Genomic DNA, 15686 nt, shown 5'->3' with positions numbered 1-15686 from the left:
CACCCTGACCTCATTTTATACTTAAAAACAGATTCTACTCTTCTTCCAGAAACGCAAACAAACATTACATTTTCACAGGCTAAAAGACATGAATGTTGCTGAAGCCAACATGAAATCAACATGAAATCAATATTTACCATATTTTTTGTTTTGTTTTTAACACATGATTTTGAGGATCTGTTTATGCCCAACTCATAAATCCATGTTAGGCCTTGTCCACACGAACACAGGTATTTTCAAACCCCTTTTCTAAGTGGTTTGGCCGTTCGTCCACATGCAAACGCAGTATCCGGTCACTGAAACCAAACTTTTTTGAAAACTCCTGCCAGTGTGAAAATTTTTAGAAACTCCGGTTTTAGTGTTGTCATGTGGACAGTGGAATCTGAGATTTTGGCTTGTTGCGTCAGAACCGGAACCGACAATAACCTTTTTTCCAGGCTTCTAATTGGCCAACATGGCGTTACGGTTAGGGTTATATTTCCACCTGCTAGTTTGGCATGCTCTTGACAGTGCTTCATGGCGTCTTTTGCGTTTTCATGTGGACGCAATTTTTTTTTGTTTATAGAACTGTTTATAGAAATACCAGTGTATGTGTGGACTAAGGCTTTACCGAATAAAAAAAACGTATCTAGACAATCTAAACATTTAGACTGACAACACATCACTTTCAACCCCTCTCCTAGAAACACCTGACTCTTTTTTGGTATGTTATGCCCACTTTTCATAATCAAATCAATTCCCAACGGATAATATCAAGTACTACATTTTTGTCTCACCTTTGGAAATAAGTCAGATCAGGTTGCTTCTTTAATCTCCTATTGTTTTTCATTGTTTGTCGACTATATAAAGCTAAAGACATGAATTAAAAGCACAGTATGTAAGTTTCACTACTAGAGGTTGCTTATTCAAAACAATCACAAAGGTGTAACCTGATGACGCCGTGACTGAGCGTGGAATCATGGGAATTGACGTTTTCACCTCCACATCTGATGGAAAGCAATCCAGAAATCATGTTCATGCATTAAAGGGATAAAAAAACACCCTTTATTAACACCCCGGAGCTGCGTGGAGCACGTTTTTTGACGGACAGATGCACTTTTTATGGACTTCAAAAACAGAGCAACTATTACAGCTATTATAATGCTGGATTAGCCTGGACTTTTTTTAATATAACTCTGATTGTATTCGTCTGAAAGAAGAATGTCATATACACCTAGGATTACTTGAGGGTGAGTAAATCATGGGCTAATTTTCATTTTTGGGTGAACTATCCCTTTAATGTTTTATTAAAGTTACTGTGGCATAAAGCAGGGCGCGCAGGGACATTTTACGTTTCCGTTTTTATTATGCTTTGACAAAATCAGATGCTCCTGCTTCTTTCGTTTTGTTGTTTATATTTATTTTATGATTAAAGTTACGTTTAACGTCCGCCTCCTTCACGTTATTTTATTTAATTATAATGAAATAGCCACAAGTGCTAAATTACTACTCATACAGGTTACTTTACTTGACAAATTAAAATTGTGGGGTAATGCAGTGCTGTTTTACAAGGGCAAAACACTATACTAAAAATACATTTGAGTGTATTGAAAGTTATGTTAACGCTACGTGCGTTTGCTCAGTGACTGGTGTGCAGTATCGATATTAGAATATCATATTAATAAAAGCTGGATGACTTATGATGCTAAATGGCATGCAATTCAAGAATAAAAGAGATTCAAACAATAAGATTTGTTTGGTGTTTCCATGGTTTCTACGGAAGTAAAACAGGGAATCGAGGGTAGCGCGGATATTACATCATTGACAGATGGCGTTGATTTTTGAATAGGCGGATTTCTCTGGATTTAAATACTGTTGGAAACATTGTTCTGGTGGTTTTTGGATATTTTAATCCAAAAACGTACATATTGTGCCTTTAAGACATTAAAAGATAAAGGCTCAATACTGTATATATGGAGTCTGATGAAGCAAAATGATGTTCAATTATACCATTGACCTTTGAAAAGAAAATCTTATTAGGACCTTATTAATAAGTTTTCTGTTTACCCTTTACCACTAATCTCCAAAGGAAATTTCCATCGTAAACTCTCTAGAAATAAAATAAAATGTTCAAATTGATGTATATGTTCATTATTTTTTATATAATAATAAAAACTAATTGAAAATAATTGTTTACATTGACTAACTACTTTTCCTGATTTTGAACAGATTATTGAGAAGGAATAACCCAGCCCACCCAAACCTGAACTACAGAATGTACATTTCTGTTTTCAGAATCAAACTAATTGTATTATATCACTTACTGTATACTGTAATTATATCAACCAAAAACCACCCTACACTCAAGATATGGACATCTAAAGCTGGATTCTTTGCTGTCCAGCATCTCCCAGAACATGAAGATAAAGGCTGCCTATCTTACACCAGCAGCCGGAGAGTATCTCCAGCACTTCATCCTTTCCAGTGTCACCCTCTTGCTGTCCTCTGTCCCCTCATGCCCCATTTAACATTGACAAAGAAAGCCACTGTTACAAGCAGAAGAGGAGCGAGTGAAGAAGGCAGGAAAAGATTGAGTCGGGACACTTTGAATGTAAGTGCCGAGATATATACTACCCACATTTGCCTCTCTGCTGAAACAATACCGAACTAAACAAATCAACATAAATAAAAGACAAACGTTGTTGTGTGAATGCATTAAGCTCCTATATATTTACTCCTGTGGTTTGTAGAGTCACAACAGATTGGACATCTTACAGGAAATTCCAGTGCCAGAACTGAACAGCATCCATTAACTCTGCAGAAGTGCATGTACATGTATATTCACACAACATTCCTGAATAGCAATGGCTCTCATTAGACATTAGACTGAATGGGCTACTAAGAGTTTATGCTCTGAAAGGCTCTTTTGTGCCATCCGGTAAGAATTACAGTCTGAATTTACACTAACATCTCCGTTCTTCAGCCATGATAGCATTCTCAAAGTCTTCTGTCTGCATCTAAGGAGACCTCAGTCAACTGCTTCCGCTAATAAAGCAAGCCTCGAACTGCGTTTAGACAAAGAGGCATTATGAGGACGCGAGGATGTATAATCAGTCATCAAATGTTGCATGACACCCAGCATTAGATCATAACGGCTTTATGGAAATGGTTAATAGCGGATAAAAAGGTCATTTATATATGGTGAGTGCCGGATGTTGCTTTTCTGCTCCATCCAGAGCAAGTGAGCTATAATGAGCGACTTTAAGGCTTTCAGAGATTGATGCTGGATTGGTGTACGCTCAAGGGTTTTCATGGACGTTTAATGCGAAAAGTAATCAACAAACTTCAAAAAGCCAAGAATTGTGCTGGGATTTGTATTGTCTAACACTACGAAGTCATCACAATGCAACCAGAAGAGTCTGCAAGAGATGAAAGAAGATCAGATACTACTGGACTAATGATTCTCACTCCTAAAATCAGACCGGACAGAGTCGCCTCTGAGGGGGGACATCCAGTCAACTGTAGCTGAACTGCAACTGAGGGCCTGGAGGGTCCTTCAGGCGATGTTCTCTCTAAAGTACAGCATAAATACACAACGGAAAATGAATGGTGACACACGACCAGATGCAGAGTTGAAGACCCAATGAAATGGCTTGATGAGTGCAGTTTTATGTACTTGGAAGTTGTGGTTTATCGATTCTAATATCAGTTTAAACCATATTCAATACAAAAGAATATATGGCACACTGGCTAATTATTGAAATTATTTAGATGAAACTCGTGTTATATTATGTAAGTACAGTTTTTAATGTTATAGCAAATAAGCAACAAATTAAAATTCATTCCTATTTTATATAAACAAATTAAAAATAAAACACCAAAAACTAGAATGTATAGTTTTATCCAAGTGAAAAACAAATCCATATGAATTAATTTGTTTAGTCCAAGGTTCTGAAGGGATGTAATTGCTTTATATGATGGATGAAAATATTTAATTTAGACCTATATTCACAAATAAACATTCATCAACTCACACATCAGCTACGGTAAATGGAAGCACAAGCATGTTTGCTTGATGTGCAAGAACCAATAATGTTCATCCTTGTGTGTTATGCAGCACATTTGAGCTTCCATATTGCCACATTGGCAGGTAGCCAATGAGAATTGAGTGATTCATTGGGCAGTTTGAGAGGATGCGACTACGCTCATGTGATCGGAAAGAAGATGAGGCCCTTCTCTGACTACGTTTGGATGTGCGAGTATTAAACTGTTGGTGAGATGCGACGAGATAATGCAACGCTGATGTAGGCTACAGTACAATGACAGTTGCACAGATGTGTGTGCGTCGTGTGCATGTGCATGTTGGAAGTTGGAAACCGGTGAGAAAATGTGCGGTACCCAGTAACTTTACCAGTAATAATAATATTAATTTAGTTCTGTTTAACGGTTCCCGAACGCTGTAACTAACAGCTGCCAAGACCTGTCTACTTGACTAAATCATCCATCAACACAGCTGCGTGTGATGTGTTTACATATGAGCTGCGGTAGGTCTATATCTGTGGACTCAGTCAGTATATGACTGTCTGTGACACGGGAAATCAATTAATAAAAATATATTTTTTTAAATTATTATTACTTATATTGATTTTGTTAATAACTTGTTTGTTAGTTAAAGAACAATGTTTGTGGGACTAGTGGATTTTTTGAAGGGGCAAGTGAAAGAGAATTTTACTAGACTAAAACTTCAATAACAAAAAACAACTATGGAATCACCAAAAGGCAAGAATAATTCTGCATTAATTTAGTGTAAGTGGCGATCGATAGTGGATAATAATATATAGCCTAATGTAATGTAACACGGTAACACCGTTGCGCTGTTGATGCTTGCGCAGCCTCTCGAGGAGAAATCAATTAATTAACATTAAGTCACTTACATTTTAGATGCACTATTGAGTTTTGTTCGATTTCAGCAGCGAAAATAGTTCCAAACAAAGATCATAGCAGAACCATAAAAATGTTTTAATGCAGTTGTCATTTTTCAGTGTAAATTATTTAATTTGATTGGTAAAAGCCCTACAGTGTCTTATTATTCTAATTTAAGTTATAGATCAAAAGCTGAAGCATAGCCTTTATTTAATTAGATTAAGGGGAAAAAAATCCCTTTATAAAAGGTAAAAATATCAAAGATATGCAGATTTAAATATCTCAAAGAAGATTGAACACTGGTGAGAATATTGTTTCAGAATAAATTATATTTACAACACACACGTGAACAGGCTCAAAGTCGAGCCCTGTGAGGCAAAAAAGAAAAAAAAAGTGGCTGGTAAAAAGTCAATGTGGCAGGTGGAATTAAAAGTCCACCTGCCACAGTGACTTTTTACCAGCCACTTTTTTTTTTTTTTTTTGCCTCACAGCAAAAAACCCTGGTGGTCAAAAAAGTTAATTCCAGGCCCTGGTTTATGCAGCAGGTTTGAGCTTCTGCAAGAACCAATGAGAATCATTCTCGTGTGTTATGCAGCAGGTTTGACCTTCCGCAAGAACCAATGTGGATCGTGTGTTATGCAGCACGTTTGAGCTTCCACAAGAACCAATGAGGTTCATTCTCGTGTGTTACGCAGCATGTTAGAGCTTCCACAAGAACCAATGATGTTCATTCTCGTGTGTTACGCTGCACGTTTGAGCTTCCACAAGAACCAATGAGGTTCATTCTCATGTTACGCAGCACGTTTGAGCTTCTGCAAGCACCAATGAGGTTCAATCTCGTGTGTTATGCAGCATGTTTGAGCTTCCACAAGAACCAATGAGGATCGTGTGTTATGCAGCATGTTTGAGCTTCCACAAGAACCAATGAGGTTCATTCTCATGTGTTACGCAGCACATTTGAGCTTCCACAAGAACCAATGATGTTCATTCTCGTGTGTTACGCAGCAGGTTTGAGCTTCCACAAGAACCAATGAGGTTCATTCTCATGTTACGCAGCACGTTTGAGCTTCCATAAGAACCAATGAGGCTCATTCTCGTGTGTTACGCAGCAGGTTTGAGCTTCCACAAGAACCAATGAGGCTCATTCTCGTGTGTTACGCAGCACATTTGAGCTTCCACAAGAACCAATGATGTTCATTCTCGTGTGTTACGCAGCACATTTGAGCTTCCACAAGAACCAATGATGTTCATTCTCGTGTGTTACGCTGCACGTTTGAGCTTCCACAAGAACCAATGAGGTTCATTCTCATGTTACGCAGCACGTTTGAGCTTCCATAAGAACCAATGAGGCTCATTCTCGTGTGTTACGCAGCAGGTTTGAGCTTCCACAAGAACCAATGAGGCTCATTCTCGTGTGTTACGCAGCAGGTTTGAGCTTCCACAAGAACCAATGAGGTTCATTCTCGTGTTACGCAGCACGTTTGAGTTTCCACAAGAACCAATGACGTTCATTTTCGTGTGTTACGCAGCAGGTTTGAGCTTCCACAAGAACCAATGAGGTTCATTCTCGTGTTACGCAGCACGTTTGAGCTTCTACAAGAACCAATGATGTTTATTCTCATGTGTTACGCAGCAGGTTTGAGCTTCCACAAGAACCAATGAGGTTCATTCATCTGTTATGCAGCACGTTTGAGCTTCTGCAAGCACCAATGAGGTTCAATCTCGTGTGTTATGCAGCATGTTTGAGCTTCCACAAGAACCAATGAGGTTCATTCTCATGTTACGCAGCACGTTTGAGCTTCCATAAGAACCAATGAGGCTCATTCATCTGTTATGCAGCATGTTAGAGCTTCCACAAGAACCAATGATGTTCATTCTCGTGTGTTACGCAGCAGGTTTGAGCTTCCACTAGAACGAATGAGGTTCATACTTGTGTGTTACGCAGCACGTTTGAGCTTCTACAAGAACCAATGATGTTTATTCTCGTGTGTTACGCAGCAGGTTTGAGCTTCCACAAGAACCAATGAGGTTCATTCATCTGTTATGCAGCACGTTTGAGCTCCCGCAAGAACCAATGAGGTTCCTTCTCGTGTTACGCAGCAGGTTTGAGCTTCCACAAGAACCAATGAGGTTCATTCTCGTGTTACGCAGCACGTTTGAGTTTCCACAAGAACCAATGATGTTCATTCTCGTGTGTTACGCAGCACGTTTGAGTTTCCACTACAACGAATGAGGTTCATACTTGTGTGTTACGCAGCACGTTTGAGCTTCCACAAGAACCAATGAGGTTCAATCTTGTGTTACGCAGCACGTTTGAGCTTCCACAAGAACCAATGAGGTTCATTCTCCTGTTATGCAGCACGTTTGAGCTCCCTAAAGAACCAATGAGGTTCATTCCCGTGTGTTGCGCAGCAGGTTTGAGCTTCCACAAGAACCAATGAGTTTCATTCTCGTGTGTTACGCAGCAGGTTTGAGCTTCCACAAGAACCAATGATGTTCATTCTCGTGTGTTACGCAGCAGGTTTGAGCTTCCACAAGAGCCAATGAGGTTCATTCTCATGTTACGCAGCAGGTTTGAGCTTCCACAAGAACCAATGAGGTTCATTCTCGTGTTACGCAGCACGTTTGAGCTTCCACAAGAACCAATGAGGTTCATTCTCCTGTTATGCAGCACGTTTGAGCTCCCGCAAGAACCAATGAGGTTCATTCTTGTGTGTTACGCAGCATGTTTGAGCTTCTGCAAGAACCAATGAGGTTCATTCTCGTGTGTTACGCAGCACATTTGAGTTTCCACAAGAACCAATGAGGTTCATTCTCGTGTGTTACGCAGCACGTTTGAGCTTCCACAAGAACCAATGAGGTTCCTTCTCGTGTGTTACGCAGCACGTTTGAGCTTCCACAAGAACCAATGAGGTTCCTTCTCGTGTGTTACGCAGCACGTTTGAGCTTCCACAAGAACCAATGAGGATCCTTCTCGGGTGTTGCGCAGCACGTTTGAGCTTCCACAAGAACCAATGAGGTTCCTTCTCGGGTGTTGCGCAGCACGTTTGAGCTTCCACAAGAACCAATGAGGTTCAATCTTGTGTGTTACGCCGCACGTCTGAGGTTCAACAAGAACCATTGAGGTTCATTCTCGTGTTTCGCAGCAGGTTTGAGCTTCCACAAGAACCAATGAGGTTCATTCTCGTGTTACGCAGCACGTTTGAGTTTCCACAAGAACCAATGATGTTCATTCTCGTGTGTTACGCAGCACGTTTGAGTTTCCACTAGAACGAATGAGGTTCATACTTGTGTGTTACGCAGCACGTTTGAGCTTCCACAAGAACCAATGAGGTTCAATCTTGTGTTACGCAGCACGTTTGAGCTTCCACAAGAACCAATGAGGTTCATTCTCCTGTTATGCAGCACGTTTGAGCTCCCTAAAGAACCAATGAGGTTCATTCCCGTGTGTTGCGCAGCAGGTTTGAGCTTCCACAAGAACCAATGAGTTTCATTCTCGTGTGTTACGCAGCAGGTTTGAGCTTCCACAAGAACCAATGATGTTCATTCTCGTGTGTTACGCAGCAGGTTTGAGCTTCCACAAGAGCCAATGAGGTTCATTCTCATGTTACGCAGCAGGTTTGAGCTTCCACAAGAACCAATGAGGTTCATTCTCGTGTTACGCAGCACGTTTGAGCTTCCACAAGAACCAATGAGGTTCATTCTCCTGTTATGCAGCACGTTTGAGCTCCCGCAAGAACCAATGAGGTTCATTCTTGTGTGTTACGCAGCATGTTTGAGCTTCTGCAAGAACCAATGAGGTTCATTCTCGTGTGTTACGCAGCACATTTGAGTTTCCACAAGAACCAATGAGGTTCATTCTCGTGTGTTACGCAGCACGTTTGAGCTTCCACAAGAACCAATGAGGTTCCTTCTCGTGTGTTACGCAGCACGTTTGAGCTTCCACAAGAACCAATGAGGTTCCTTCTCGTGTGTTACGCAGCACGTTTGAGCTTCCACAAGAACCAATGAGGTTCCTTCTCGGGTGTTGCGCAGCACGTTTGAGCTTCCACAAGAACCAATGAGGTTCCTTCTCGGGTGTTGCGCAGCACGTTTGAGCTTCCACAAGAACCAATGAGGTTCAATCTTGTGTGTTACGCCGCACGTCTGAGGTTCAACAAGAACCATTGAGGTTCATTCTCGTGTTTCGCAGCACGTTTGAGCTTCCACAAGAACCAATGAGGTTCATTCTCGTGTGTTAAGCAGCAGGTTTGAGCTTCCACAAGAACCAATGAGGTTCATTCTCATGTTACGCAGCAGGTTTGAGCTTCCACAAGAACCAATGATGTTCATTCTCGTGTGTTACGCAGCACGTTTGAACTTCCACAAGAACCAATGAGGTTCATTCTCATGTTACGCAGCACGTTTGAGCTTCCACAAGAAGCAATGAGGTTCATTCTGGTGTTATGCAGCACGTTTGAGCTTCCACAAGAAGCAATGAGGTTCAATCTCGTGTTACGCAGCACGTTTGAGCTTCCACAAGAACCAATGAGGTTCAATCTTGTGTTACGCAGCACAATTGAGCTTCCCCAAGAACCAAGGATGTTCATTCTCGTGTGTTACGCAGCACGTTTGAGCTTCAGCAAGAATCAATGAGGTTTCATCATTTTCATTTTTGGATGTATCAAAAAGTGTAAAGAGGAAAGTCGACAGCGAAATTTTGCAAATTACTGATACATTTTAGTTCTAAAAGTACTAACTAAAATAAACATAAAACTGAAATAAAAACAAATTAAAACAATTTGAAATATTTTTTAAAATGACAAATACAACAGAAAACAGAAAAGTATTGAAAGAGAAGTATAGAAAAATCTGTAATGTAGCGTATATATCTAACATTCATTTACTCAGGTATCCAATCTTTTGCCGGTAGCAGATGTGGTATGAAACGATTTGGTGCAAAATAATTTGGTTCAAGAAGGTCATTTTATAATTGTATGTCTCTTAGTCACACCGGATTTGCCATAAACAGGCTTTTGCACACTGAAATGCTATCACTTTCTGTTAATCTTTTTCAGCACACAAAGCTCTGCAGTTTTCTGGGTCACGGTACCTTGTGACCCAGTTCTGCCTATGGAACTTTATTAACTGAAAAATCTGCATTTGCTGCACGCAGTCTTCTCCATAAAAGATCACTTTTCAGCACAGCGCCAGACCATGATGCCAGACCCTTTAAACAGCCGAAACAGAACAGTGTGTCACCTGCCATGGATCACGTTATTCACTCAGTTTGTCTATCCAAGAGATTTCCCTGCATGTGAGCCTTCAAAACTGCGTGATCATGCAGTAACAACCATGAGAGAGAGGATTACTGGGATGGCTGATGAGGCTGAGGGGGGATGAATGGGATCTGAGCTGTTCGATTGGTCGAAAGCAGCGGGACTGATCCCTACAGATGGCTCTGGTTACCATGGCAATGGAAGGATCAGCATCAGCATCCGTCCAGAGAGCAGAAAGCGACGCACACTAGCATGACGCTCACACAAACAGCCCGTGCCTCATCAGCATCATTAAAACGCATATTTACAGCTTCATCCATCATCAACCTAAATATTTTCTGCTGTCAGATACAATATTTTCTTCCTCTGACCTTGTCGTCCTCCTCGTCCTGTCCCTTTTCTATCCATTTGTGTACATCTGCTCCTTCTAAAGCTCATGTCTTCCGTTTGAGGGGGATGGATCTGAACAAACCCCCTCCGACAACCAGATATAATTCCTTTCCATCACAGTAAACACAGAGAAAGATGAAAAGGGAGCGAAGAGAGAGAAAGAATGATGTGAAACAGAGGACCTGTGGGAAGGAGAAAAGGGACCAAAATAGCTCCAAGAAGACACAAACAGGAAGGTTGAGAGAAAGAGGGTAGAAGCTGAAAGTGCACCTTAAGCAACCAGGAGGAAAAACACATCTTTAAATGTTATATAAACATTAACTCAACGCTGAATCAACCACGTCTCTACACACGCAAACACTCTCAAGGACACGGGAGAGACACTCCGGCTCTCAGGATGCTCCATCCTACCTGACAGTTAAAGCCAGCATTCTCAGAGGATCTGTGCTGCATGCTGTCTGCAGCGAGTCCCGACGACCGTCCCTTATCCCAAGGAGAGGAAATGTGCAGAGAGGATGCACCGGAGAGCAGCTGAGGTTCCTCTGTGCACCTCTCGCCGCACTAACCCTTCTGACACGGCAGTAACCCTGTTCGCCGGGGCTGTGTTGTCCAACTGTTGAGAAGAAGACGTGCAGCCTGTGTTTGACAGACGTCCCTCCACCAATCAGAGCAGAAATTAGAGTGCTGACATCACTGGCTGCGTGGACTGGTATCTGAATTGGGGCTGTATGAGCGCGTGTGCTCTGTGATTCACACTCCGTGTGTGAGTGTTTTGGATGGTGTGTGGAGCTCTGAGCTCCCTCCTCTCAGCTAAAACATCAACATCCTTACGTGTCTAATGCATGATGGGAAATGTAGTGTTTCCTTCTTAACCTTTTTAGAGACACAGAGACTGCTGTTTAATTTTTAGGAGCCAATTGAAGATAGATTTTTATAAAATGTGTTATTTACAAAACCATTTTTTCATTTTCTATTTTTTCAGATGTTACAACAAGGCTTGTGTAACCCTGAGAATTCATTTGAAATAAAATGAAATTCCGGAATTTGATTTCAATTGAAAAAAATAATTTTGATAGATAGTCTTTTAGTCAAAAATAGTCACAATTTGGTTTTCATGACCATTTTTCTCTTTGACCCTTAGGCCCTGTTTACACCTGGTATGTGTTTTGGTCGATCAGATCACAAGTGGACGACACTAAATACAGGTGTAAATGGGGTCTAAAACGATTTGAGCGTGTCCACTTTCATCCACTTCCAGAGGTCGTCGAAAAACACATTAGCCTCGATTGCTATCATAGTATAGACCGGGGTCGCCAAAAAAAAATCGCCACAAGATGGTGGGCCAGAATATAGTCAAGGGATAATTTAATAAATTAATTGATGAAAAATACAACTAGAATTGCCTGTGACATACTGTTACAGTGTCTTTTGTAACTGGTAGTAGGCTGTTAAAAAAAATGATAAATTAATAAAGCAGTAGTGACACGTAACTTGGCAAAGTATCTTCATTCACCAACTTGCAACACAGACCGCCTTGCTAAAACACACATATGTGGGAGATGCGGAATGGATTAAAATAACTAAAAAAATAAAAGAGTGACTTGAATAAGCCCATTAATGGCATGATTGAGTCATGCCAGGCCTTGTTCTACGGGGGTGCTAGAAGGTGCTAAGCACCCTCAAACGCAAGCAAAAGCACCCTCAGTTGATACTGTAATAATATTGGCGAAACAGATTTGGCAGATTTGCAAATTTGTGTCCGAGCTCTGAAGAGCGTCAAATGCATTATTTACAGCGTGTTTTTGCAGCGGTGAGTAATGTAGCCAATCACAGATAGTTGTTGATCTCTCAAACGCGATCAGTTTTTATTCAGTGCTGAGTTAATGCAGGCTCGCGAAAACTCTCATTAACAAACAAAGTCAAGACATGATGTAAGTAAGAGATTTATTATTGACAACTTCATTTTTAGAACGGAACTTTGTGAGATTGAGATGAACTGACAAAGCAACAGCATTTTAGTGATCATAGCAATCTTGGCTCGCTTTTGAGTCTAACGTCTATAACATTCACTGAATAAAACTATTGTTGCTAAGAGGACCGACGGCCAATTGCATGCTGCAAAGGTTTGGAATTGACCATTTCGACAGAAAAATACAGCAGTAGTACAAGCTCCTGACTGGTGGAAAGCAAATGAACAGCGCTTCCCAAGGCTGGCCACTCTAGCCAGGCGTTATCTCTGTATTCCCGGGACATCAGTGCCATCTGAAGCCTTGTTTAAGGCTTTTCGTAGTGTGGTTTTGGTCAAGTTTACTAAAGTAAACATTGTCACGTATGTTCTACTAGCCGCTATTTCCTGATGGTTTATAGAACAATTACTCCGAGTCGCCCTCTGTCGTTTCAAAGAACAACACAACGGGGAGCGCACCCCGAGACTATTGGGCATTGCAAATTGAACATGTAGCTCGACTTGAATCGCCTTTCTTTTGAATTAAAGTACTGCCACGTTTTCTGTTCATGAGTTCCATTTTCACTTTCTCACAGCTGACTGGATTCGAACGGTCCACCTAGTAAACACCTTCCTGTAGCCTAATCAATGGCAGCGTCATTACGTTCGACCAGCGGAGCGCGCATAGTGCAAACCTTTCGGTGGAAAAAATTCTGAGGTTCGGCAGAAACCGAACCCCGTCAAAAAGCCCAATATTCGGCCGAATCCGAATCCTGGATTCGGTGCATCCCTAATTTTGATCCAATTGACCAATACCAGGTTTAAACAGGGCCATAGATAAAGAGGCTGTTTTTACTGCTGTTCCTGTAACTGCTTCATCCTTAAAGGGTCACTTCAGTGATTTAGCATTAAGCTTTGTATCAGGAGAAGCCCCGTAGTATATTTGAATTATGGTACTTTCCCCCCTCATATCCCCCTGAAAAAAGAGAATTATGCATTTTATTTCTGGAAAAAATCCTCAGATGACGCAAAATGACGATATTTGCGTCATCTGAGGATTTTTTGGCCAGAGCCTAAAAACTACAGCCAGTAGAGGGAGCTGTTCCGCATGTTATCAACCCGCCCACAGGGGAGAGATCTCACTCACAGAATGTAAATACATGTTCAGTTTTTAATTGTATTGTTTATTCTCTAACTGAACGAAATTATTGTAATATTATGAAGATCAAAACGACGTTGGGGGCGGTGTAGGGAGTGGCCTCGTTGGGCAGCGAATCAAGTGCATTCTGGGAGTTGTTGTCTTTCATCCACATGAGACAAAAATACATTTTGTGTCTTTTCACAGTCTAGAAGGCACCAAATTCAAAAATACTTTCACATTTCTACAACATAAATGACACAGTTTAAATACACATTCATCTTCTCAGCGCTGAAGTGCCCCTTTAAATATCAGCCTCTTTTTAAAGAGGGGCCAAGTTTCTTCTTGCAGGCATGTGCAAATGTAGGCAGTATGGGGCATTTATTATTATTTCTAGTGTAATTGTTTTCCAGCTGAGATAAAGCTGATCTTTTGATCTGGTAAGTAATACCTGAGCTCTGAAAGTTACTATATACTTTCATAGTACAATAAGCTCTAAAAATAAAGGAAAATGATTCCTCATGACATGGCCCATTTAAAGACACATTAAAAGTCTGACCTGATTGGTCTGAGTGTCCTGTTGTAATGGTTAGCCTATATTTTATTCTGTTCTGTTCTGTTTTGGCTAGGTTTCGCTGTGTTTTAGTTCTGTGCCTGTTTGCCTGTGTGACCCAGTTTCCTAGTGTGTGCCAGTTTGTTCCCTTGATTGATCTCATTCACCTACTGCCCACTTAATTAGCTCTTTTGATCCTCTGTGTATTTCAGTCCCATCATCCTTCAGTTCACTGCTCGGTGTCGTCAATGTTAAGAGGTTTTTTCCCGTGTTTTGCTGTTACTGACTATTGACTACTGACTATGTTACCTGACTATCTGTTAAGACTATCTCCTAGTATCTCTCCTTCATTGTTTTAGAAATAATATGCAAGACATCATTTGATAATATAACTTGGAGGCCATTCACATAGTAAGCTTTCTCGCAATCCATCTGGTCTATGTACATATATGGATATCGGCATAACATTATGACAGGTGAAGTGAATAACACTGATTATCTCTTCATCATGGCACCTGTTAGTGGGAGGGATATATTAGGCAGCAAGTGAGCATTTTGTCCTCAAAGTTGATGTGTTAAAAGCAGGATAAATGGCCAAGCGTAAGGATTTGAGCGAGTTTGACAAGGGCCAAATTGTGATGGGTAAACGACTGGGTCAGAGCATCTTCAAAACTGCAGCTCTTTGTGGGGTTCCCGGTCTGCAGTAGTTTTTATCTATCAAAAGTGGTCCAAGGAAGGAACAGTGGTGAACTGGTGACAGAGTCATGGGCTGACAAGGCTCATTGATGCACATTGGGAGCGAAGGCTGACCCTTGTGGTCTGATCAAACAGACGAGATACTGTAGCACAAATTGCTCAAGAAGTTAATGCTGGTGCCGCAGACCAGTCAGGGTGCCCATGCTGACCCCTGTCCACCGCCGAAAGCGCCAACATTGGATCAGAACTGGACCACGGAGCAATGGAAGTAGGTGGCCTGGTCTGATGAATCACGTTTTCTTTTACAGCACGTGGATGGCCGGGTGCGTGTGCGTCGCTTACCTGGGGAACACATGGCACCAGGATGCACTATGGGAAGAAGGCAAGCCGGCGGAGACAGTGTGATGCTTTGGGTAATGTTCTGCTGGAAAACCTTGGGTCCAGCCATCCATGTGACCATGTACACCCTTTCATGGAAATGTTATTCCCTGGTGGCTGTGGCCTCTTTCAACAGAATAATGCACCCTGCCACAAAGCAAAAATGGTTCAGGAATGGCTTGAGGAGCACAAAAACGAGTTTGAGGTGTTGACTTGGCCTCCAAATTCCCCAGATCTCAATCCAATCGAGCATCTGTGGGTTGTGCTGAATAAATAAGTCCAATCCATGGAGGCCCCAACTCGCAACTTACAGGACTTAAAGGATTTGCTGTTAACATCTTGGTGCCAGATACTACAGCACACCTTCAGGGGTCTAGTGGAGTCCATGCCTTGACGGGTCAGGGCAGCAAAAGGGGGACCAACACA

The 15686-nt window shown here is 41.4% G+C and overlaps 1 protein-coding gene across 6 annotated transcripts in view; it reads right to left on the bottom strand.

Annotated features, from left to right (window-relative positions):
- The window catches only part of slc4a10a (solute carrier family 4 member 10a), a 74625-nt gene that overhangs the window by 49769 nt on the left and 9170 nt on the right, over positions 1–15686 (bottom strand). For 2 of the 6 annotated variants that reach the window (XM_079844897.1, XM_079844894.1), the window contains exon 1: positions 10962–11319. The exons of the other annotated variants lie outside the window; for them this stretch is intronic. In XM_079844897.1, coding sequence (XP_079701023.1) covers positions 10962–11003 — 42 coding nt within the window. In that variant the 5' untranslated portion in view covers positions 11004–11319. Of the gene's footprint in view, positions 1–10961; positions 11320–15686 lie in introns of those variants that run through there. 6 annotated transcript variants of the gene reach the window in all.

Source organism: Gobio gobio (genome assembly GCF_949357685.1).
Source record: "Gobio gobio genome assembly, chromosome: 19".
Classification (NCBI taxonomy): Eukaryota; Metazoa; Chordata; class Actinopteri; order Cypriniformes; family Gobionidae; genus Gobio; species Gobio gobio.
This window is presented reverse-complemented; position numbering and strand designations above follow the sequence as displayed.